This window comes from Pteropus medius, unplaced genomic scaffold (assembly GCF_902729225.1).
Source record: "Pteropus medius unplaced genomic scaffold, Ma_sr-lr_union100, whole genome shotgun sequence".
Classification (NCBI taxonomy): domain Eukaryota; kingdom Metazoa; phylum Chordata; class Mammalia; order Chiroptera; family Pteropodidae; genus Pteropus; species Pteropus medius.
Genome location: NW_024342473.1, coordinates 14219760 through 14242141, shown reverse-complemented (window position 1 = coordinate 14242141; position 22382 = coordinate 14219760). Strand labels below are relative to the sequence as shown.

At 42.7% G+C, this 22382-nt stretch overlaps 1 protein-coding gene across 16 annotated transcripts in view; it reads right to left on the bottom strand.

The window, feature by feature from the left end:
* Positions 1-4735: 4735 nt before the first annotated feature.
* Positions 4736-22382, bottom strand: part of HERC1 (HECT and RLD domain containing E3 ubiquitin protein ligase family member 1) — a 163095-nt gene continuing 145448 nt past the window's right edge. For all 16 annotated transcript variants that reach the window (XM_039865348.1, XM_039865346.1, XM_039865356.1 and 13 more), the window contains 12 exons: positions 21642-21764; positions 20497-20599; positions 18731-18900; positions 17250-17388; positions 15127-15296; positions 13886-14055; positions 13438-13603; positions 12551-12627; positions 11505-11757; positions 10977-11129; positions 8051-8356; positions 4736-5396 (listed from right to left, as the gene is read on the bottom strand). In XM_039865348.1, coding sequence (XP_039721282.1) covers positions 5211-5396; positions 8051-8356; positions 10977-11129; positions 11505-11757; positions 12551-12627; positions 13438-13603; positions 13886-14055; positions 15127-15296; positions 17250-17388; positions 18731-18900; positions 20497-20599; positions 21642-21764 — 2016 coding nt within the window. In that variant the 3' untranslated portion in view covers positions 4736-5210. The remainder of the gene's footprint in view (positions 5397-8050; positions 8357-10976; positions 11130-11504; positions 11758-12550; positions 12628-13437; positions 13604-13885; positions 14056-15126; positions 15297-17249; positions 17389-18730; positions 18901-20496; positions 20600-21641; positions 21765-22382) is intronic.

Here is a 22382-nt window from a genome sequence, read left to right as displayed (position 1 = left end):
TAATTGATATAAACAAAAGTTAATTTCCTATGGCATCCTAACGCTATTTGATGACTGGCTGTAATTGTTATATAAGAAGATAGTAAGTACTGGGTAACCGGGAAGCTACTTCAAAGGGGTTGACCAGTGTTAAGTCTCATTGAGAAGGTGGCATTTGAGACATGAAGTGAGGGGACCGAGCAGCATCTGGGAGGAAAATACTCTGGGAAGAGGGAACAGCCAGTGCAAAGGCCCCAGACTAGGAGCATGGCTGTTATGTTAGGGCAATAGCGAGGAGGTTGCTGTGGCTGGAGCAGGGAGGAGGAAAGACAAGCAGAAGATCGGAGAAATAAGGGATGAGATAGGCTGTTGAGGTCTCACAAGTTACTGTGAGAATTAAATGAGAGTTAGACACCCCACCCCACAACTCAGTCTACCCCTAGCATGAACCAGGGCAGAAACGATATCCAGGTGAAGACCAGGAAGCACTGAAATTTCTCCAGGCAGATAAGCAGAACCCCACCAAACCCCAACCCCTCCAGGGATGGCTGAAGGCCTCAGTTGCTACCCCTGGGCCCCTGGTTGGGCCAGTGCTTAGCCTGGAAATGGGGTAACCAGTAACAGAACTGGGCCCAGTTCTGGCATAATCCCTCATCCCTGTGTGAGGAGAGCCAGCCCCTCAGGCCGCCACCTGCTGTGGAATAGGAGGGCCCATCACTAACTAGCCTGTGAGACCAGCTTCCTCTGTGTGACTTTACAGTTCACCCACCATGCTCGGGGCTCTGGAGGGAGGCCTTGCAAGGACTTAATTCTTCTCCCACTACTGAAAATGTTGAAAGCAAATCTCAGGCTTCTAGTGGGTTAAATGTTTGTTTAAAACAGAGCCACTTAAGCCTCACGGCTTTGCTCTTACCATCTCTAAGTCCCAGTTTCCACCAGGCCCTGTTGTCTGAGTTAGTGGTTAAATTTGTGGAACAACAGGATCCTGGTTTCTGGCTCTCCTGACAAAGGGCAGATCAGCCCTCTCCAAACCTTAGCTTTCTTTCTGTGTATTGGGACAGCTAGAGAATCTTGCTCCTAAGGTTCTTGTAAGGGGTATGAGATTATATTTGTAAAGCAGAGGTCACTGCAAGTTCAGATGGAATGGGGTATCCTGCATTCCCTTGAGGCCTCTTTTCCTATGGAAGCTCTTTTATAAATGAGGGTTAAGTTCCCTGGCTAACCCTTCAATGCCTAGTAAACCCCACATACCAACACTGTAGTGATCGCAGAACTAAAGCTGGGCTGACAGCTGTGTCCCATCGTTCCTAGGGCCCTAATTCAGCCCTGCCTGCTCTAGGGGAGCTTTGGGTCCTTGAGCCAAGGGCCATCTGAGATGCTCCCAGAAGCTGGGCACTGACGGAGACCCATGGCTCCCCACTCTGCCTTCTCTGACAGTCACTGTTCACCATCAGCAGACACTTGAGATAACACAGTGCCCTGCTTAATCTAAAAGCAACTTTCAAGGTCTCTCAGATTTGCATAGAACAAGAGGCACTGCATGCTTAATTAATCCACTGACTCATTCATCTCAAAAACATTTACTGGGTACTGGCATAGGCTGGGCCACGACCTACCCCAAGGGACTCACTCTAGTCAGAAGACATGCCGCTGGGGTCGCTGGGGTCGGGGGGAGCTCTTGGGAGCTTTCCCACCTCTACTGTCCATAACTTCTGACAAGTTGTGATCTCTTTGAGCTTCAGTTTCTTTATCTGTAAAATAGGACCAGTACCCTCTTTGTGACACTGTGATGAGATTATGTCTAAATGTGCACCCTGGAAGGTAACATAAACTGACAAGCTAGAGGGTAGCTAAAGGTGTCTTCACATCTGTGGAGGGATGGAAAAGCCAAGTACCTGGCAGAACGCACAAGGCCTGGGTACTGGAAAGGCTCTATATGGGGTGATCTAGGAACATTTGACAAAGAACAGAGTCTTTGAGCCACACCTAGAAGGCTGACTCCAGCTTCCATAGGTTCCAGTGGTGGGGAGGGTGTTCCTATCAGCAGACACAGCTCAGCAAAAGCAGAGCCAGAAACCCAAGGCATGTTCAGAGAAAGGTGAGCCGGGGACATGGGAGCCTGGCCATGTTCCAGAGGCACCTGGACATGGTTTAGAGTTATCTATGACCTCACAGCCTCTATCACAATAGACTACAGCCTTTCCCCAGCTCCCGAATGCTAATTCTTGTCACTCTGTTTTGGCCAAGGCAGCCAGTGGCCCCATAGATGGAAAGCTAGGGGAGGGTGCAGAACCTCAGCACTGAGACGGGATAATGTCCCCTGGCTGGACGCTGACCCAAGTCACTACATCATGCTTGCTGGTCTGCACAGGCACCTCAGTGCCAGCAGAGACTAGGGGCACAAACTCTTAAGTCAGGGGCCCCAGATTGCTCTCTGGGAGGTGGATACTGCTGGAAGTGGTGCTGCTCTGAGGCCTGTTTTGCAGGGACACACTGGCCCATTTCTGCACAGGCCGAATGTTTGGAGGGGAGTGGCTGAGCCTCCTCGGCTCCACCATTGGCATGCTGACAGGGAGCCGAAGCTCCCGGCTCTAGCCTGCATACACTCAGTGCTTTCCTTCTCCTGACCTTAGATTCTTGGTCCATAAAGGGAGACATCACCTGATCCCTTAGCTCTAGGATTCCTTCAGCTCTAGGATTCAATGCCCAAGACTTGCTTTTTGCTGAAAACCAAGTTCACCAAATGTAGGTTTCATCTGGCTGGCAGTGCTGGTTGAAGGCCACAAAGCTGTGCCTTGAAGGAGAAATCTTAAATTTTAAAGGCTGGAGGTCAAAGTTCTCAAGACTGTTTAAAGGTCATAAAAACTGCAAGTATTTGTTAACTGAATGAGTCTAGCATGCAGAAAAACTGCCCAAGCCTCCACATGGGCTGAAAGTGAACTAAGGAAAATAAACACCTGCACTAGGCTCATTTTGGCTCCTCAGATCAGGGACTCATGCCTCCTCCTCCTCTCTCCTAGAACTTCCAAAAGTTAAGAGAATGAAGAAAAATGACAGGTTTCCAGCAAAGAAATGGCATCTGTTACTGAGGTGTCTGTGCAGATTTTCCTTGCACAGTCAGATCTCCCAAGAAACTGTCCATTAGGCCTGACAGGTAGGACCTGGAAACATGAGTGTCAGCCTGCTGGGGGTGCCTCTGCCCCTTAGTCCACAGTAAACTGTGGCACAGCCTCACAGGTCAAAGCATCACTTTGATTTAAAATAATCGCAGAATGCAGATGTATCCTTCAGCTAAGCACACCCTAGCCCAGCCCAGCCCAGCAAGAGAAGACCTACTTATCACCAGGAACCAGCCCAGAAGGTTCTAAAAGACCCCTCTCTCAGCAATATCCTAGATCCTGATCAGTAGAACACAGAGGCCTCTCTTCTCTAAGAAAAGTTCCCTTTAGGTCCAGAGGCCTGGGCAGTGCCTTCCTACCCCCAGAGTGGGTGCTTCAAGCCCGGAGCCCTTCACCACTGCTACTGACTGAGCTCTCAGATCAAGTATTAAAAGCTTCTTTCCCCAGAATGCCCTGGGTTCCCCCAGAAGCTGTGGTCTCCCTCTGAGACCCAGTTCCAATTAAAGCCTCTTTTCAATAAAACTAAGATGTCATCATTCTAAATATTATTAGATATTCTCACTAGGAAAGATCCACATACCACATTATCTTAGCCAAAAAAACTCTACTTTTCTTCCCTTTTTTCTTTGAAACTACACACTTTCTACCTTCCTTGTGGAAAACAACTGCCTGCAAGGCTCTTTTGCTAGCAACTCATTTGAGCAGGCTGTCAGCTTTGACCTTGTCCGCGAAGTACACTGGAAACAGCTTATGGCATGAATTTGCTGTGGATGGAGACAAGCCACCCAAAGGACTTGCCTGCTTCCTGTTCCTACTCCTGGCAGCCGAAGCCTTCACAGCTGCTTTCAAGATGGCCCTTTCCCCCAAAACCACATGCTCATTCTGACATTTCTGAACAAATGAGCACATTGCCCAGGGCCCTCAAGGGTTGAGTTCAGGAACCAAGAGCGTAACCCCTTCTCCAGCCCCCTGCACAACTCCTCACCATCCATCATTCAAGGATATGAAAGCCACTCATTATTAATTCTGTTAGTTCACACATTCACTCACTCGTTCACAAAGTCACTCATTCATGCATGTTAAGTACCTACAAGCAGTAGCTGTCTTTTCTGTATACCTCTCGCTTGGCCACCCTCCCCGCAGATATGACATGATATTGTAAACTACCCTGCTCTTTAATTCCGCCACTTGTTCTTCACAGGCAGAGTCCAAACCATGTTACTTTGGTTAGCTTCCTCCTTGCCTAGTAGAGCCGACCCCACACTAGGGATCCCGAGGCTTCAAGAAAGGCTCTTAGTGTGTTACACTTTAAGCCAGCTATGTAGGAGGAAGGGTGGTTCTGAGAAGAGGGGCTGAGTGGCTGAAGCAAGGGCCCTGGGGTGAGGGAACAAAGTGAGAGACCCAGGATGACAAAACAAATGAAAATGGGGGCCCCCCATTCCCATGGACTGCTATACCCATGAGCCCCTCTGCTATGTCATTTTCAAGCAAAGCCCACTCAGTGTAAAGAAATGTTTCTGATGGGTCAAAAAGCTGTCAAGAGTGAGACTAACTTTAAAGCTTGATTTCCCTCAGTCAGAAGCTCCACTGGAGAGAAAAAAAAAACAAAAAACAAAAAACAAAAAAAACAGCCCATGTTCTGATTCCTGAATCGTCTTTATTTCTCTGCATAAGGAACCCTGCACAGGCAATTCAAATTAAAACAAAATAAATATATGAATATTCATGTAAAACTGTCCTTTCTAATGAACAATTATACACAATGTACAATTTCATGTTCACTGGGTGGGTTTACAAAATGTACCATTCCCAACTAAAAATGCACCAAAATGGTTCCATGCAAACTTATCAAAAGTGACCGAAAATATGGAGGGGGAAAAAACCTGACTGAGAGCACTTTTTCTGTTTTTTTTTTTTTTTTTTTTTGTACAATCACAGAAAAATAAAAACATCTAATTTCTTTGTTACATTTAGAGTAACTAAATGTGGCCACTGTTTATAATGTCGGTTTATGTTCCTAAAACATCTATGTAGTTACCATAAAAGTATATCAACATTAAACTGGAAGTGAGCATTACTGAGAAAAAGAAGGGGTGACGGCACCCACGGCAGTCAGTAGTCGGTGTCGGAGCCCTCAGCGTTGTCCACGTTTCTCGAGAGCATGTAGTTGTCCATGTCGATTGAGCGGCAGTTGTTGATGGCGTAGCGCAGACGCTCAGCCATGACCAGCTGGCTGGAGTACGGGGGCAGCCTCAGCTGGAAGAAGCAGGTCTGTGAGGTAGGCAGACTGTCATAAGGCTGTGGAGAGAGAGACCCAGAGCTGTGACTGCAGCATCGGGGTGTCATGGGGGGAGAGGGGCTCCCATTACCACTGCCCCAGAGTCAGGAAAGCACTCCTCCCTGCCTTCGAGATAGGCTCCACAGACATGACTGTGTGGCCAACTCGAGGGGAAGGAGACACTGGGAAACAGCATTAAAAGCTCGGGCTCTGGTGTCCCATGTGTGAGGTGAGAACAAGCCCTGACTAGCAGGATTACTTGAGAGAACATGCTTCTCACAGTGCCTGCCACAATATAAGTGTGTAATAGAGTTCGTTCCCTTGTATGAAGAGTATACAGATGTGAAGATACGTCAGGGATCCCCCAACAGAGCTGGTGAAATGGAACAATTGTCAGGGAGCCACCATGCCCCTCTCCTGTCTTCCTAGTGTGCATACTGCATGCTTCATCTGCCATGGCCACCAGCACCCAGGTCAAATGAGGAAGGAATAGTTAATTAGATCCCAGTCCATCCATTTAACTAACAATGATGCAGTCACTTAAAATAATTATGATGAAAGAAAAAACAGAAAAGTGCTCAGTATGGATTACTAGGTGAAAAAAGCAGAATACAAAGTTCTAAAGACATCATGCAAAAATGTGCATGCTTGAAGCAAAAACTGGTAGGACTTACACAAAGGTGAAAGGTATAAGAATGGCTACTACTAAAGAAAGAGGATTTACACAGGTTTCCTGTCCCTCCCTGCAAACACAACTATTTTCTAAACTATTTGTAATGGCTGTAACAGCATTACATTGATTTTATAATTTTTTAAAATTAGTTTTTTAAAAAGTACCCATCCACTATTTCTTGTCTAACCTTGACTTAACCAACCCCCAGCCCTATACCAGGTAAGTGCACTTCAAAGAGGTAGGATGATGGAGGGAGGCCCAAAACCCCAACTGTGCCAGAGCCACTGATGACACAGAAAGCTCAATTACAGAAAAACCAAAACCAGCAAAGACAGTGAAGGAGAATATTAGCAGGTGGCTCTGACTTGGAAACTGGAGAAATGGTGTAAGAGTCACAAAGGAGAGACCCGCAGTGGTCAGTTTCTGAGACTGAAACCCCCCAGGCAGGGGATTAGTGGTGGATTAACTCCAGGGATGGCAGGGGTAGCTCCAGACAGACATAAGGCAGGGTTTTTCCCAGAGCTGAATAGAAATAAACCATTTCCTCCTCCCCATCTCTCTCTGAAGCAACAAAACAGATTTACAACTTATAGTTTCTGGCAAGTCATGGAGAAAATTTATGGAAAGGCTCTTTTCATAGCCTTTCCTGTGCGTGGACTCTCCAGCAAGCCTAGCCCAGGAGAGGAGCCCAGGCGGGTAGCCTTGGGAGGCAGCGGGGGAGGGATGGCTTTAGCTACAGCAACCTCTAGGAGTAGTTACTGGAAAAACACCAGAAAGGCAGACACTGAAACCTGCTGAAACTGGCAGGAAGGGCCCTTGTGTGAAGAGGCCCTACTGTCCTTGCTGCTTCCGGAATAAACACCATGGGCCCTGCTTGGAGGACTGCCCAGCTTATTGGAAGAAGGGGGAGTGTTGAGGGAACACAGACACTTCTAACTTAATGCTGGGATTGAGTGTACTAAGTGTCCAGGAGGTGGAGAGAAGGAATTCTAAGTCTGTCTTCAAAAATGGTCAGGGGGCCCAGAAAAACATCCAGGAGGGCTTCCTGGAGGAGATGACATTGTTGATGGGCTTAAGGGATGAATAAGAGCTTGCCAGGTATAGATGGAACGGGTGGTAAAGAAGAACTTACTAAAGCTAGGGAACAGCTTGCACAAAGGCACAGAAGTTTAAAAACAGCATAGTCTGTCAGGGACAAAGGCAAGCAGCCCATTATGTCCAGAACATAGTAAGTGTCAAGAGGTTATATCACAAAGCGGGGCAGAGGCCAGATTGTGGAGGTGTTTAAGGCTGCAAAGGTGGTCGTCATTTATCCTAGAGTCAATGCAGGGGGCCCCTGAATGGTCTGAAAAGAGCAGAGCGACATGGTCAGATGGGTGCTTGAGAAAGATGACTCTGGCAGCAGTGTGCATTTAAGACTCTAAGCCTTTTTATTCCTAAGCCATCTGTCAAAATGGCAGCTGGGCTGGGGCTCTGCAGCTGGGGTCTTTCATCAGGCCGCAGAGAAGCTGCACTGCCTGCTCCACGAGGCACACTGCACAAGTAGCTGTAGAACACAGCATTGCTGCTCCCTGCCTCTTCGAGTTCCTTCTGGAGCATGTGCACCAGATAATGGTTAGTATCTTTTTGAAAACAAACAAATAAGACCACATCCCAGTGACAAGTCCCACAATGAAAAGATGTAGGAAATAAGAGGCAGAGGCAACATGATGACTCCTCTGACAAGCTTAGCTTTCACTCAGGAAGATACTGCAAGATTTAGTAAAGGCTGTTGGTTGTAGTGTGCCTTGTACATCCATTTAGGACTTTTTTCCACTGAAGTTATGTGATGTTTCTGAACAAGTTTTTCTGCTTGATGTTTTTTTTTAATCTGGAAATTCCAAGCATTAAGTTGGAATTGGCAGGCCTACTTGAAGGTCACAGTTTGTTTTATCCAACATGCAAGCAACAGGAAGCAATAAGGACAGACATTACCAAGGAAGAAAAAAATAGCTTACTTACCCTATCAACCTTCATGATTTGAAATCTCTGAGAAATGTCAGCAGTGTTGGCTGGGAGTCGAGATCTTCCAGACACAAACCTCATGAAAAGCACCCGCTCCTCATTGGAGAACTCCTCCAGCGTGTGCCAGAACCACTGCACGAGCTGATGCTGCTCATCCACCTCCCGGTACCGCACTACTTTCTTCAAGACTTCTACAGAGATCTCAGGCATCCCGCACACCATCTGCTCCAGCTGCTTCGCTGTGAGGAGGGACAGCAGTGGCACGGGGATGATCCACGACATCCCTTCTCGGACCGCAGCTACCTGCTCCCAAGAGAAGTTGTTCATTCAATGTGTGTGCAGAGACTGGGCACCCACTGTGAACCTAATAGGGTTAGGCATGTCCTGCCTGCTGATCTGCTCCCCAGACCCTCTACTTATCCCTCAGATCTCCAGGCACAAGTGCCCGTGCGCATGACCCACCCTCCTTGCCTCTGACCCTTTGTTAGAGCTTCTCCCTGCTTGTGGGACTCAGATACTCCTTCTGGTCCCAGTTCAATCCCATTTAGGAGCCCACCTTCCCTCCCCCACAAAATCCCAGCCTGCTGGGCCCTCCCCAAGGCCAACCTCCCTCACTCATACTCCCACACACGTAGCCTTGGGCTGTGAGGGTGTGCTATGTGGGACAGTTCATCTCCTCAGAAGGGTAAGAAGCTCTTGGAGAACGTGTCTAGCCTCTCTTATTCTTGTAATTTATATTTTTCTTTTGAAAACAGTCATTTTTTTTTTGGTAAAAATTATTTGTGTTCATTGTTTAAAAAAAGTTAGAAAAGTATGAAGAAGAAAGTAAAACTGGAGAGTCCTTTTGTAGGGCAGAAGAAGACAGAAAATTTAATTAGGAGACTTAGGTTTCAAATCCCAGCTCCACCACTTCTTTTATTGTAATTTTCTCATCTGAAAAGTGAGACAAATAATTGCTGCTCACATAACTGTGATGAGAATTTTAAATGAATAATTATATGAAAGTCTGTATGACTGGGTAGTTTATACTGCTTTTGTTCTTTTAGCACAGTGCTGAGAACAGGCCAGAAAGGGAATGCTGAGGGGAAGCTGCTAGGAGCTGCCCACGCTGTTTAGAATTCCTCCAAGGTTGCTAGTAGTGCATCCCCTACACACAGACTCATGGCTCTTCAAGGTTTGTTTCATATATATGCCTTCACTCTTGGCCAATTCAAAATCACCTACCATAAAAAAAAAACAAAAACAAAAACAAAAAACCCCAAAATCTCAAAATAAGCCATACCTTGGGGAAGGCCCTGGGGTTATGACTGGTACAGGGTTATCATGCCTGGGCTAAAGAATGAGACTGGCAGTGAGGGCAGTCTCTACTGATACTGAAAGGAATATCCTAGCTAAAATCTGCCAAAACCCAAGATATCATGCCTGGCAGAATACAAACCAAAAGCTGTCTGGAAAAAAAATGAGGCTATGGTATGGGGCTGGCTACTTGGGTGGGGAACAACTGGAGACAGCCATGAGAACATTGGGTTCTAAGAGATGAGGAGGAAGTGAAAGAGGAAGAAGGCTTTGTTACAAAAACAGGGACAAAGCCAGGGCAGAGCACAGCACAACTGACAGAGAGTGGAGTGTCACTCTCTGACTCTCAGGAGAAGGGCCAGCAGAAGAGCCTAGACCCGCCCTGCAATTAAACCTGGTTTGGGAGCCTGGTTCCACCCTGGGCACATCACTTCATTTCTCTGGACTCGGTGCTCTCATCTGTGAAATGGTGACAGTAATCCTTATCTCACAGAGTAACTATGAGAAAAACTGCACATGAGGGTGCCTGGCACCATGCCTGGCATGCAGGAGGTGATCAATACATTTTTAGTCAGTTATTCACCCTCCAAGGATTAAAAGTAGCCATAAACTAGAAACAAATCCTAAGCCCTGGCTGTGTAAACAGCATTGCTGATGAAACCCGCCCTTACTAAACTGAGGGACTTAGTTTTCTGACGAGACTTGGTCCAAAGCCAGAATCAAAGAAAGAACCAGGAGTGAAGGGTATAGAATATATATACTTTAAATTATTACACAGCCTCAGAGCCTGAGTCCAGCTCTCAATAAGACCCCAACACAGTCTGCAAATAAAGTATTACTGAAGTGGCTATAAAGATTATATAACCCCCCAAAAATCATTTTTGGACACAATATTCATTTCTATTATCACTCATCATACTCTCATCATTTATTAAATGCTTACTATATGTCAGCATAGAATAAGGATATATAGGATGTAGATACATAGATAGATAGATAGATAGATAGATAGATAGATAGACAGACAGACAGACAGACAGACAAAATACATTCTTCATTCAATGTGTTATAAGCTAATAGAAAAACAAGACCCAAACTCTGTGGCTTCTTACTGAAACTACAACACAGAAGTATATGGTATCTTGAAGAATTTCTAAGTAACAAAAAAGATCTCTCCAGGTTATGAACCTGGAGGAAAAGTGCTCTGTGGAGGAGATGCATTCTCAGCTGGGGCTTGAAGGACTGCAATAGGAGAGGGGAAGAGGCACTCATGTGAGATTGCAAGATCAGCATTCAGGGGTTCCTTCACATGGACCCTGACAAAGCTGGAGTGGGGACCATGGGTTGGGGAGCAGTAAGAGATGAGGAGGAGTGAGAGAGCAAGGTCTGAAGGCATGGGTGAGAGCTTGCCCTCGATTCCACTGGAGTGCTGACCTACGTAAGGTCTTGAGTAAGGAGATAGGAGCCAAGAAATATGACCTGAATACTCTCTGAACAGGAGCTGAAATATAGATACAAATGAATCAATACAGTAAATTAATATGCAAAAATTTGGCAGTAACTGGTCAATTCTTGTTCGGAGACAAAGACAAACATCCACATGTACCCCCGAAGTATGTAATCTCACCTGTCGGTCCATCTCGTGAAGTCGGTATTCAATGGCCCTCTCCACATACTCCTTCCTATTGGAAAATGTGAGTGGGATACTATTTCCACCAGGGATAATGGGAACCATCTTGCCATCAGCGCTCTGGCCAACAAAAGAATCAAGAGGAATCATCTAAGAAGAGAAGAAAAAAAATTTTTTACTACAACAAAAAGTATATTTCACACAAATATAGCAAAACAGTAACAACATCAAGATTTTTAAGGATAAAAACAAAGCAAATGAGATAGCTGATCAGGACACTTGATCAGCAAGGAATATGCTGACTCATCTGGCTGTAGTTAAAAATGAGGCTGAATCTTTCTCCCTCTAAACCAGGTCTGAGAATTGGTGAAAGGGGAAGAAGCAGAAGCTAGGTGCTAGAGCCAACTCTACCTGGTAGCAGCAATTCCTGGAGTTGAGCTGCTGAGGGCAGCTAATGGGACATGGCGTGAGTCAGCCAGACAGCAAGCAGAAGACCAGCAGAAACATGGGCTGGCCAGAATTTACCTCATGGAAACTCTCCTCGGTAATCCCACTGTCTTCAATGTGAAGAATGCTGTTGAGGGTCTGCACATAGAGCAGATCCACCTCCTCCAGGTCTTCCAGGGTGAGTGGGACGCAGCACAGCTGCTTCCACACCAGAGGGGCCAAATGGAGGTCCAGAGGCTTCTTTGTGCGAATGGCAACCCCCATTAAAATTCCCAAGAACTTAAATTGCATTAAGTGTTCATCGATGCAGGCAGAAGGGTTAAAAAGGAACCTGCAGAATTAAAGAAAATATTTCAAGCAAAACTTTCCTTACATCTATTAGAAATGTTACCTAACAGCTATAGCATTAGTCTACACCTGCGTTGACCAATATGTTAGTCATTAGCCTTATGTGGCTATTTAAATTAATTAAATAAAATTTAAAATTCAGTTCTTCAACCACTCAAACCACATTCGAGTACTCAACAGCCACACTCAACAGTAGCCTACGGCTACTGTTTTGGACAACACAGGGCCCCTATTTTGAATTATTCTTGGAAGAAACATAAAAGTGCAAGTGAATGGCCTCTTAGTCCTTAAGCTATCTGCTCCAGGATACCCTAATTTCCTAAAATCACTTCATTTACCATTTACAAGTCCATGACACAAGATCCAAAATTCAAAATTTGGCAAATACAAGGATAATATATAAATGCAAATACTAAGTGCTGTGATTTGATAGCATATCAAAGCTTTTTAATAAACTTTGATGCAGAAAATGGTGGCCTTCAGAAACACAAAAGAAGTCAGGTTTCATGATCAAGTTTGAGTTTCCTCTACCCCTCTGTATTATCTCTGAGTTGGTCCCACACTAAAAACCAATTCCTGATGGAAGTGCCTTTGTTTCCTTATCTGTGAACAGCAGTTTCTACTCCTTAGGAATGGGGATTCAATGAATAATACATGTAAATCACTTAGAACAGTGCCTGGCACACAGTAAGCACTTAATAAATGTGATAAATGTGAGTTACTGTTGTTGCTGTTGTTATTATTGACATTTAATAAACACTTGCTGACCGCCTTACCGGTCCCTATTGTAACCCACTTCTGCGGTAGCATTGGGAGAGGGTATAAGAAGGTCAACGATACCAGTTTCAAGTTCCTGTAAAGGAAAGAAAAACAACTTTTTGAGAAATGACAACCAAATGCATTAAGAGAATGAACCAATTAAATTCAACAGTATACTGAAAATATTTGAGAAATTTATAATGTTCTGTGACAACCAACCATCTCTATGAGTATTTTTACAGTTTTACTTTAAAATGAAATTAGGAACTCCCCAATGTACCAAATATCTTGTTGTATGTAGAACTAAGAAGAAAAAGTCAATTCAGGGCAGGAGTTGGGGTATCTGTGAGTAGGATATAGTATATTTAAATAGACTCAATAATTGATTACTAAGTGTTATTTTAGTCACAGGATTTTTTAGAAAAATCTCGACACCAGGCAAAGCTGGAAGGGTCAGAGATGATCTGGAAACAAAACTTCCACTGCAGATCTTAAAATAAGAATTGGTCCAAACTCTTAAGACTTGTTTTTCTAATTCGCCTGGAGCCTGGCACTTCTAAAAGCACCAGAATAAACTGGAGCATATGGGTGGTCCAGGATTTGTCTGTTACATAAAGTAAATATGTCATTGTTATTTCCTCTGCCAGTATTACAAGCAACAGATGGTGAATCATCGGTAGATGGCTAAGCACTAACATTTATTCAGGAAGGTATCTTCACAAAGCATTTCACAAACCCTTACTATAATTCACCTATACATCATTAATAGCATGACTTTATGCAGGGCTCACAAACGCATCCTTGCTATATTTATAAAAACATGCCTGACAGAGTAATCACTGGAAATGGTAAAATGGCCAACGCCTGAGCAGACAACTCAGTAGAGGACACTGAATGAACAGACCTGGCACATCTCTGTGATTGTGTCATCAAACACTCCTCCAGCGTCATCAGCCCCTTCTCCAACCAGCTTAACCTTCCATGCTCTGGAGGGCAGACGAAGGTCTGAAGCATTCAGTTTAACTACTTGTCTTGCTATCTGGACAAAGATGGGCTTACACTTCCGTCCTCTTTAAGAGAAAGGGAAAACTGTATAAAACACAATTCTCACCAACTTCGCAAATCACCACAAAGGTCACTTGAAGATATCTTCCCATCAGCAGCGAACAGGCCAGCTTAACGATAGTCAAACAGTGTGCAAGGCCCATGGTAACAGCACTAAGTACTAATATAAATACTGTTATTACCCTACTTTACAAATGAGGAAGCTAAGGCTCACAGAAATTAGTTAGTAATAATGTTCATCTAAAAAAAAGCCAGCTAGTTAGTGAAACATACATACATACACTAACCTGGTTGATATCCTCTTTACTGTAATTTGAGGTCCATAGTTTTTGCCTTGAACCATGGTTTTTCCTATGGAGCGCACCATCGGGAGGGTATAGACTCTTGGTGCTAACAGAGGCCGAAGCTGTCCCTGCACAATGCCCCACGTTCCGGCGTTATAATGAGATGCACTGTTCTGTAATAGAAAGTAAGCTTATCAGAAATGATACTCTCTAAGGCTTAAAATAAATAATACATTTTACTTTTAGAGCATAATTCTTTTTGAAATTCACTTTAAAAGCATAAACCTGGGTGTAATTATTAGTCACTTTAAAAAAATATTTTTTTCTGATAAAATGATTATGTAAAAAAAACTTGGAAAATACAGAAAATGATACATGCACATACATGCAAATGAAATCGTCCATAATCCTACCATACAGAGATGGCCCCATTAACACTTTGATCTATTTCCTTCCAGTTTCTTTCCATGTGTGTAGGCATACATTTTTCACACTGAGATCATACTGCTTATTCAATTTTCTGCTGCTTTTCTCACCTAACTTTATATCATTAAACATTTCTCTAATTACAGTTTACCGACACTATTTAGTGCACATAATATTCTGTCATCTGGCTGATTATCTATTTCTAACAATGATTTGTCAAATTTCTCATATGCCCCATGACTGGCTACCTTAAGGATTTCTGATGAACAGTTTTATAAACTGATATACATTTTGGCAGGCGTGTCTACACATTAAACCAGCAAATAAACAAAGCCAGATGTTTTCTTCCTAAATTACTAGACTGTTCTATAAAGACATAAGTCAGACAAATTTACTTTATCTCCTGCACTTACCCTTCCACAGGACCTAGAATGCACATTTGTAAGGAGACCAAGAAGTCTCCTAAATGCTGTGGACTCATTTATATAACAACTTTGACTGGTACTAATAGCTTTAAATGTTTAAGTTTTAAAATCACATAATGGACTTTACAGAAAATTTATGCTTATATTCATACTTCCTCAAGGTTTGGACAAATCAAAACACAGAAGGAAGACCACTTTGTGTCCAGTAGCATGGTTACCAATATCTGGACTGTCACTAAACCAACAATAAAAAGGAAACAGAATTGTTGCCTTTTCTACATCTCTCGGGTGTAGTGGAAAAGTATTAGCCATGAAAGAATTTTCTGAAGGTTGAAAAAAGTCCCAGACCTGGTGAGCACATCACAGGCACTGTTTCCCAAGTCAGCACGTTACCTGGTTGTTGGGGCTGAGGTTCAGCAACCTCCAGGACGAGTACATGAGGTCCGAGAAGTGGTAAAGCAGCCGGAGCCTGGCCCTCGCGGTGTGGATGCTCACCTCCCTCAGCGCCCCGTACTGGGGGGGCACTGCATCGGGCAGGCCCAGCTGCAGAGGTACTGAGACACCTGCCCAGAAAGCAAATGGACACTTATAAAGGAAAATGCATTGCGTGCATTTTCAATATTTGGAAAAATTTCAAACACAGAGAAGTAAAGTGCACAATGAACATCCATTCTCACCACTTAAATTCCCCAATTAATATTTTGCTATATTTGCTTTATCACATATTTATCAATTCCTCTATCCACCAATTCATCTTATTTTTTTGATGCACCTGTGTTGGTTTTTAAAACATCTTATTTATTTATCATTATGGAAACTTGTTTTTTTTTCTCCTTTAATTTAGTTTCCCATTTAACTATGAGACTTAAACAGTTCCTTCACAAAAACAAAAACCAAAACAGAAAAGCCCAAATTCTTCCTTTCATAATCCATAATTGTCATCTTCAGAACAACACAAGCTGTGGGCCAAGATCAGGTAGGCAGTTCTAGAGAATGCAAATCGGCAACTTAGCAGAGCCGCCTCCCACACTTACTAGGGATCTGACAGAAAGTGACCATGACAGATGAAAGGAATGGTTGCATGATTCATGAAAGCTTTTTACTGCAAGAACAAGAGCTCTGAAGAAGTAAAGATAAGGATTACATGCACAGTTCTTCTCTTATAAAAATGCACAAAGGATTTTTGTAAAAACAAAATACTCAACTTATTTGAGTTTTCTATAAACAAAAATTTGTACAGCTCAATTCCCAGAAGAATTTACTACTGTTAATAAAAGTTAACATTTATTGAGTACTTCTATGTGCCTGGCACTATTCTAAGTGCTTTGTAGGAACTGGTTCATTTCTTCCTTTGCTCTTTAAAATAGGGGCTGTTATTACCCTTATTTTATAGACAAGAAAACTGAATCTCAAGTTCACTCAGCTCATAAGTGGAGGAGCCAGGATTCAACCCAGGCAAGTGCTTGCAGAGTTTGAACCTTTAACCATAACACTGTGTAGCCTCTGTCCTGAAGTGGAAGCGCAGTTCCTCTGGAAGCTGCAGAGGCCCCTGAGCGTCTGAAATTGTCAGTGCATGGGCAGCAGTACTCATTCTGAATTCTGTTAACCAGAAACCATCTCCTGCTTATTTGGAATCTACTTGCAGTCCCACCTTGCTCTCTTAGGGTATCTAAGAAAAAATATCTATGAGGAGTCTTTTCCAAGGACCTATGGCTCAGAAGTAGAGAGATCAGTACAAAGGGAAGAAAATGCTGAGCTCTCAGGCACAGATTGCTTCAGGGAAATCCTAGTGCCTTAGACAACAGAGGATGTAGAAAGAAAGGACTTGAGGACCTAGGAAAGAAACAGCCCAAATATGAAGATATGCGTAAGGATGATAAATGCCACACTTAAGCTAATTATTACATTTTGAGGAAGGGAAGATGGATATAATTGGGGGAGTACACGGCTGGATGTTAAGTATATAAATATGAATTTTTCTTAATGTACTTTGTAGATCTATAAGAATTTCACAATAAATTTAAAGCAAATCAAACAACAAAGAGGTAGGAACAGCCCATCAGTCCTGCTGCATGCTGGAATAAAATGGCAACGTTTTTTGCTGTGCCAATGCATAGACAAAATCATGTTTCAACTGGTTAACTGTGGTGAAGAATTTGACAAATAATCTCAGGGTTTTTAATCTTTAATACTAACAGCAGGCCTTAGAAAACTACTACTTTTATATAAAAACATTCTTAGTTGATGCTCTAAAATTATAAATTTTTGCTTGCCTAAGTGGTTTTCTTCTTTTGGGGGTGCAGAGAGGAACTGCTTCATAATGAACTCTGCAGGAGAATTGCCTGCTGTGAAAGTATTTACAGTGCTGATAGCACAAAGAGTGCTTTGGTTGTGTGGGGGAAGCTTTGATGGTTTCAGAATGATGTCTGGATGCTGTATGAAACTGGCAAGCAGACAGTGCAGCTGGGGTACTGCTGAAAGAGAAGCTGCAGGAGCATGGATATTTCATCCCTCACCTGGTGCTCTTGGCGGTACAGGCGGTGCTGTCCACGCAGCACTGTGGCAGCGGCCAGCTGAGATCTGCCGAACGTTTTTCCCTTGCAAAACTGTTACCAGGGTCGGTTCTCGAACGTGATTGGTGTGGCCTAGGCCAAGCTGAGGATAAATTACAAATACACACAGATTGAATTAGAAAGAGGAAGAGAGGAAGTCAAGATGATGAAATTTGTCTTAGATGGTAGCAGATATATATACATTAATATCTGTACCAAGCCACAGCATTGAAATAATGAAATTAATTCTGATTTTCTCTATCAGAATGGTCCTTGCAGATCAGATCGTCTCCTAAAAGCTGAGCTACAACAAGGCCGCTGCAAATCTAGCACATTAGTCTTAATGACTGAACACATCCTTGGATTCCACTTCTGGAGAGGAAATTAACTCTGAGAAAGTTAAAAAAAATATCAGAATGTTCTATAGAGCTTTTAACTTAAAACATGGTGATTTCTTGATTTTCAACATGGATTGCCTGTGTAACAATAAATAAGCAATTATAAAAACATACACAGAAGCAGATTATCTTCCCTAGATCTCTGTTCTTAGCATCTGACTAGGACACCCAGTGTTTCAGCAGCTAAGCACCTCAACATCAGTAAGGAGGACCATGTCAAGGCCCTGTCAGGGACCTCCCAAAGGTACCCTCGTCATCAATTCTCCTCTCATTAAGACAATGTGCAACCCTAATGATGAGCAGTTTCCTCATCCGTTAAGATAGTGATGAGACAACAGGGCCAAAATGAGGCTACAATGGATAATACTGAACCTGGAACTTGAGGGGCCCTGAGTACCTGTACCTGCTCTGGGGCAGCCAGACCCAGAGAAGATTTTTAGAGGAAGAGGATGTGGGACTGAAAGCCACCGCAGTAGCAAGCATCTCAGATATCTCTCACCAAAGTCCCTCCCTCTTCCATATACAGGGTAGGCTAAACACATCAACCTTGAGTCTTTTCTCAACCTTTTACTCCTCTGTGTAATGGGAGTGACAGGACTTCTTGCACAAACACAAATATACTTTGTATACTGTCATATTATAAAATATAAAAGTATCATTGTTTTATTCTTTCCATTTTCCAGATCAACGAATGCTCCTGGGACCTAATCTCACATATTATTGATGATGGTGAAAAGAGTAGCAAATACTTATAAAGCGGTGCTTACTATGAGTCAGGCGCCTATCAGTGTTTATAGACACATACTTACACTCAGTTAATTTCCTTAATCACTTTTCTGTGATTTTTTTTAACTCATGGGATAATACCTACTTGGCCACAATCAAGAGAGATATGCACAACTGGACACATAAAACAATCAGTCCCATGGCAAAGTGATGTGCTTGAGACACTGTGATATCATGAGTTTCCTAGCTTAGTCCTTTCCCAAATAAGAACTGTTGTCAGATTTCTACAATATGAGAGCAGCAAGCAAGATAAATATTCACCTGTCCTTCTGAATTGCTTCCCCAGGCATATACATCTCCAGTTGATGCCAAAGCAAGTGTGTGTTCAGCTCCAACTGCCACATCTTCGATGACCACTCCAGCCAGGACAGGGATTTGTTGTGGTCGATTGTGATTGCGAGCACGCCCTTCTGGCAGGCCTATCAAGCGATCTGAAAATAGCAGGGGAAACTGATGGATGGCACAGCATAGTCCTTTTATGTTTCCTAATGAGTCATTGACTTTTATGGTGGAACAGCAATGACATATATAACTTACTGAGCAAAAGCTGCTATTCTGGTAAGGTATACTGGATTCTGAGTGAACAAAAAGTTTAAAACTATTTCTTTGTAAAATTTCACAGGCTCCTTATTTATAAAAATAAATAAAATTAAATCTAAAATTAGTAGCTTATTTCAAAGCAAGAGGCACCTCCAGTACCCTCATATTTGAGGACTGGTACATAGTTCACAAAGGCCCTAAAGTTCTTACATTCTAAAAAAAGATGTCATTCTACCTGTGTTGTCCTTAAACTTCCAGCCAACCTCTTCCCTTCCCTTTGCTGCCAAACCTCTACAGAGTGCAGGCCAGCCCCAGTTTCTCCATGTCTTCTAGGACTGTCTGGCTTGGCCACCTACTACAGCCTATCTTCCACTTTCACTACTGCACTGAAACTGTACTCTAAAAAGCCACGAGTAGCCCCTAACTGCCTATTTCAATAGCCTTTTTCCCAGGCTCCAGCCCACAGAGCCCCACGAAACCTTCTGATAAACCTTCAGCTCCTCCTTCCCCTCCTAGTTCACTGGCTACCTCTCTCTCTCCACTCCTTTCAAGCCAACTCTTCTGAGTCCTCTTCTTGTGCTCACATTCCCTAGAGTTCTATCCTCCTTTTTTCATTCTATACTCTCTCCTTGGATTTCTTAAAGCCTATTAATATGGCTTTAATTACCATCATTACACATTATGCAAACCTCTATCTCCATTATCTCTCTGGAATTCTGGATCTAAATCCCCAATAATTTGCTGGACATCTCCATACGAATGCATGCGTACACACAAGCACACACACACATGCATGCACGTGTACACACGTACACACACGTACACACACACACACACACACACACAATATATGGCCCAAATTCAATATGACTCAAATCAGCATCCTGTCCTCAGTCAATGGCACCAATGTTCTTCCTAAACTAGAAACTTCAATCAGGGTTTACTTCTTCCTCTTCCTCTCATCTGCCTCACATACCGCTCAATCACTACCAACTTGCCAAGAAGTTACACTTAAGAAGATGAGTATGTTGCCAGAGAATTCCACTGTGGATATCTGGATTAGGAACCTACTCAAGATTTGAACCCTGAATGCCTATAAATTCCTAAGACCTGAACCACCAGTTCCTGAAAGGACTAGGGAGTGAGGTAGGATCCAGAGGCGCTCTGGTGGTCAAGACTATGTCTGTGACAGCACGGTGGAGGCAACAGAAAGGAAGGGGGGAAGGACCTCTGTAGGAACTCTTCTAGCAAGAGGGAAGGCTCTGGCATGGGGGGCCATCAATGGGGAGGAGAGTATCTTTCTGACAAAGGTCACAGAGAGGAACAGAAAAGTTCCTCTGAACCGAATGAAGTTCATAGTGTCCACTCATCACCCAGAACAAAAAATGACTCAAATTTAGAGCACTTTCTATAAAACTGGAAGGCAAATGCTTCTATAATACATGAGTACACAAAGCAAGCAATGTAATGTTTAGAAAATGCCTTACCTTGGCCAAAGGTATACACATGACCATCTTTGGTCAATGCAACAGAAAACTGAGTTCCACAAGCAACCTTTTTTATTCCAATTCCACAAAGGACATCGACTTTCTGTAAAATAAAAGTGTAAGGCACACTTCAAAAAGGAAAAGAAAAACCTCTTGAATTTGCCTAATGAGATGTATAAACTCAAAGATTATCTTCCAATAAAGATACTAATAGTTACTGACCTGTTTCCACCCAAATTCATACTCCTAAATAATATTTTCCCATGCTGCTCTGCAAACTACCTGAATTTGGGGGAACTTATCCATGTTCTGTGCAGGAGCATTTGACTAAAATCCCTAGGACCTCACGTGAAGTGGAAGCATTCTTCTGGGCAACAGAAAACAGAGAGTCCTGTGGCCTTTTAAAGACCACTGAAGATCATGTAAAAAGGGGTTGCTCCCAGTTAGACTTTTTCTGCTTTCAAAAGTCATAGTAACTGATTTATCTGTTTCTCAGAGAGGCTTCCTGGCTTTGTAAATTTAGCTGAATATTCACCAGTCTAACTTTCAACATGTCACAGGCTATATATGATGGTGAATCTGCAGTTAACTATAAATTGAGTATTTGTAAATCATGCTGCTTGTTAAATATGTTAGGAACACATACATAAAAAATTGTATAAAAAGTCTTCTGCAGAGCCAAGAAACCTTCTATAATGTGAATAACAGCTTCTAACTTAATTTTTTATGCACTCAGATTTCCTTTCTATTTTTTTAAAAGGAGGTGCATACCTGTATAATTCAGTGGTAATAATATGCTGAAATGGCAGCAATAAGCAGAGGGTTACAAAAAGTTGGTCATCATTTGACACCCTGGAGATATGTTTATAACTATTTCTTCTTTACACAGAAGATAGTCCTGCAGTGCTCAGCCCATGTAGAGACAGACACTTATCCTTGCAGAAATTTTATATCCAGTTTAGCTATTAATGGCTTATTTGAAATAAAAATCTAGAATGCTGAACATATAAGAATAAGCAACAGAAGCTTCTAAACTTCATTATGGATTACCAAAAATGTTAAAGGTAAATTATCTCCAACTAAAAAGTGGTACTGACAGACAAAAACCATGTTGTCTGAAATCCTAGATTAAAGACAATACTGACCTGAGGTGAAGATTTTGCAGTGGAATTTCCTAAGCCTAGTTTTCCATAGTCCCCATCACCAAAAGCCCACACCATGGAGCCATCTGCTGACACTGCCAAAGTGTGGTTTAAGCCACAAGCCACCTGGAGAAATAACAGAGTGTTCAGTAAGGCAAACTATAATACCTAAAACACATACTCCTGTTTCTGGGACCTTTTACCTACTTCAATGAAAAGCCTGGTTATTTTTCCAAAGACTTTTATTGGTTTCAAGGCCTTCTACATTTTTTAACCAAAATGTGTCAACAAGAAATAATTCCAATGTCCACAAATAAAAAAATAACTTTTCTCTTCAAAGTGAAATCCTTCATTATCTACGGCTAACTCAGAACCAGAGAGCATAGAAAACAGGGGAAAAGCACATATGACTCAAAAATACTTATTCATACCAGAGAAGTCTAAGGAATGATATAAAAAAGATAAAAATATCTTATTTCCTTGCTAAGAGATAGTCTCAATGTGTACATTGAGGACAGGGACAACTACTGCTTAAGAGCAGTAGCTATGAGTGATGCTGCAGTTCAGCTGTCTGCTTCCAGACTACTAGAGTCACAAAAGTCTGTATTCTTTAAAGGTTCTACAATCAAGTTGCATTAGTACTCTGTAGGTTTTAAAATATTCACATCCTGAATTAATATGTAATCGAATAAGACAAACAAACTTAAATGACAAACAAATGAGTTAAAATGTGAATTTTCATAG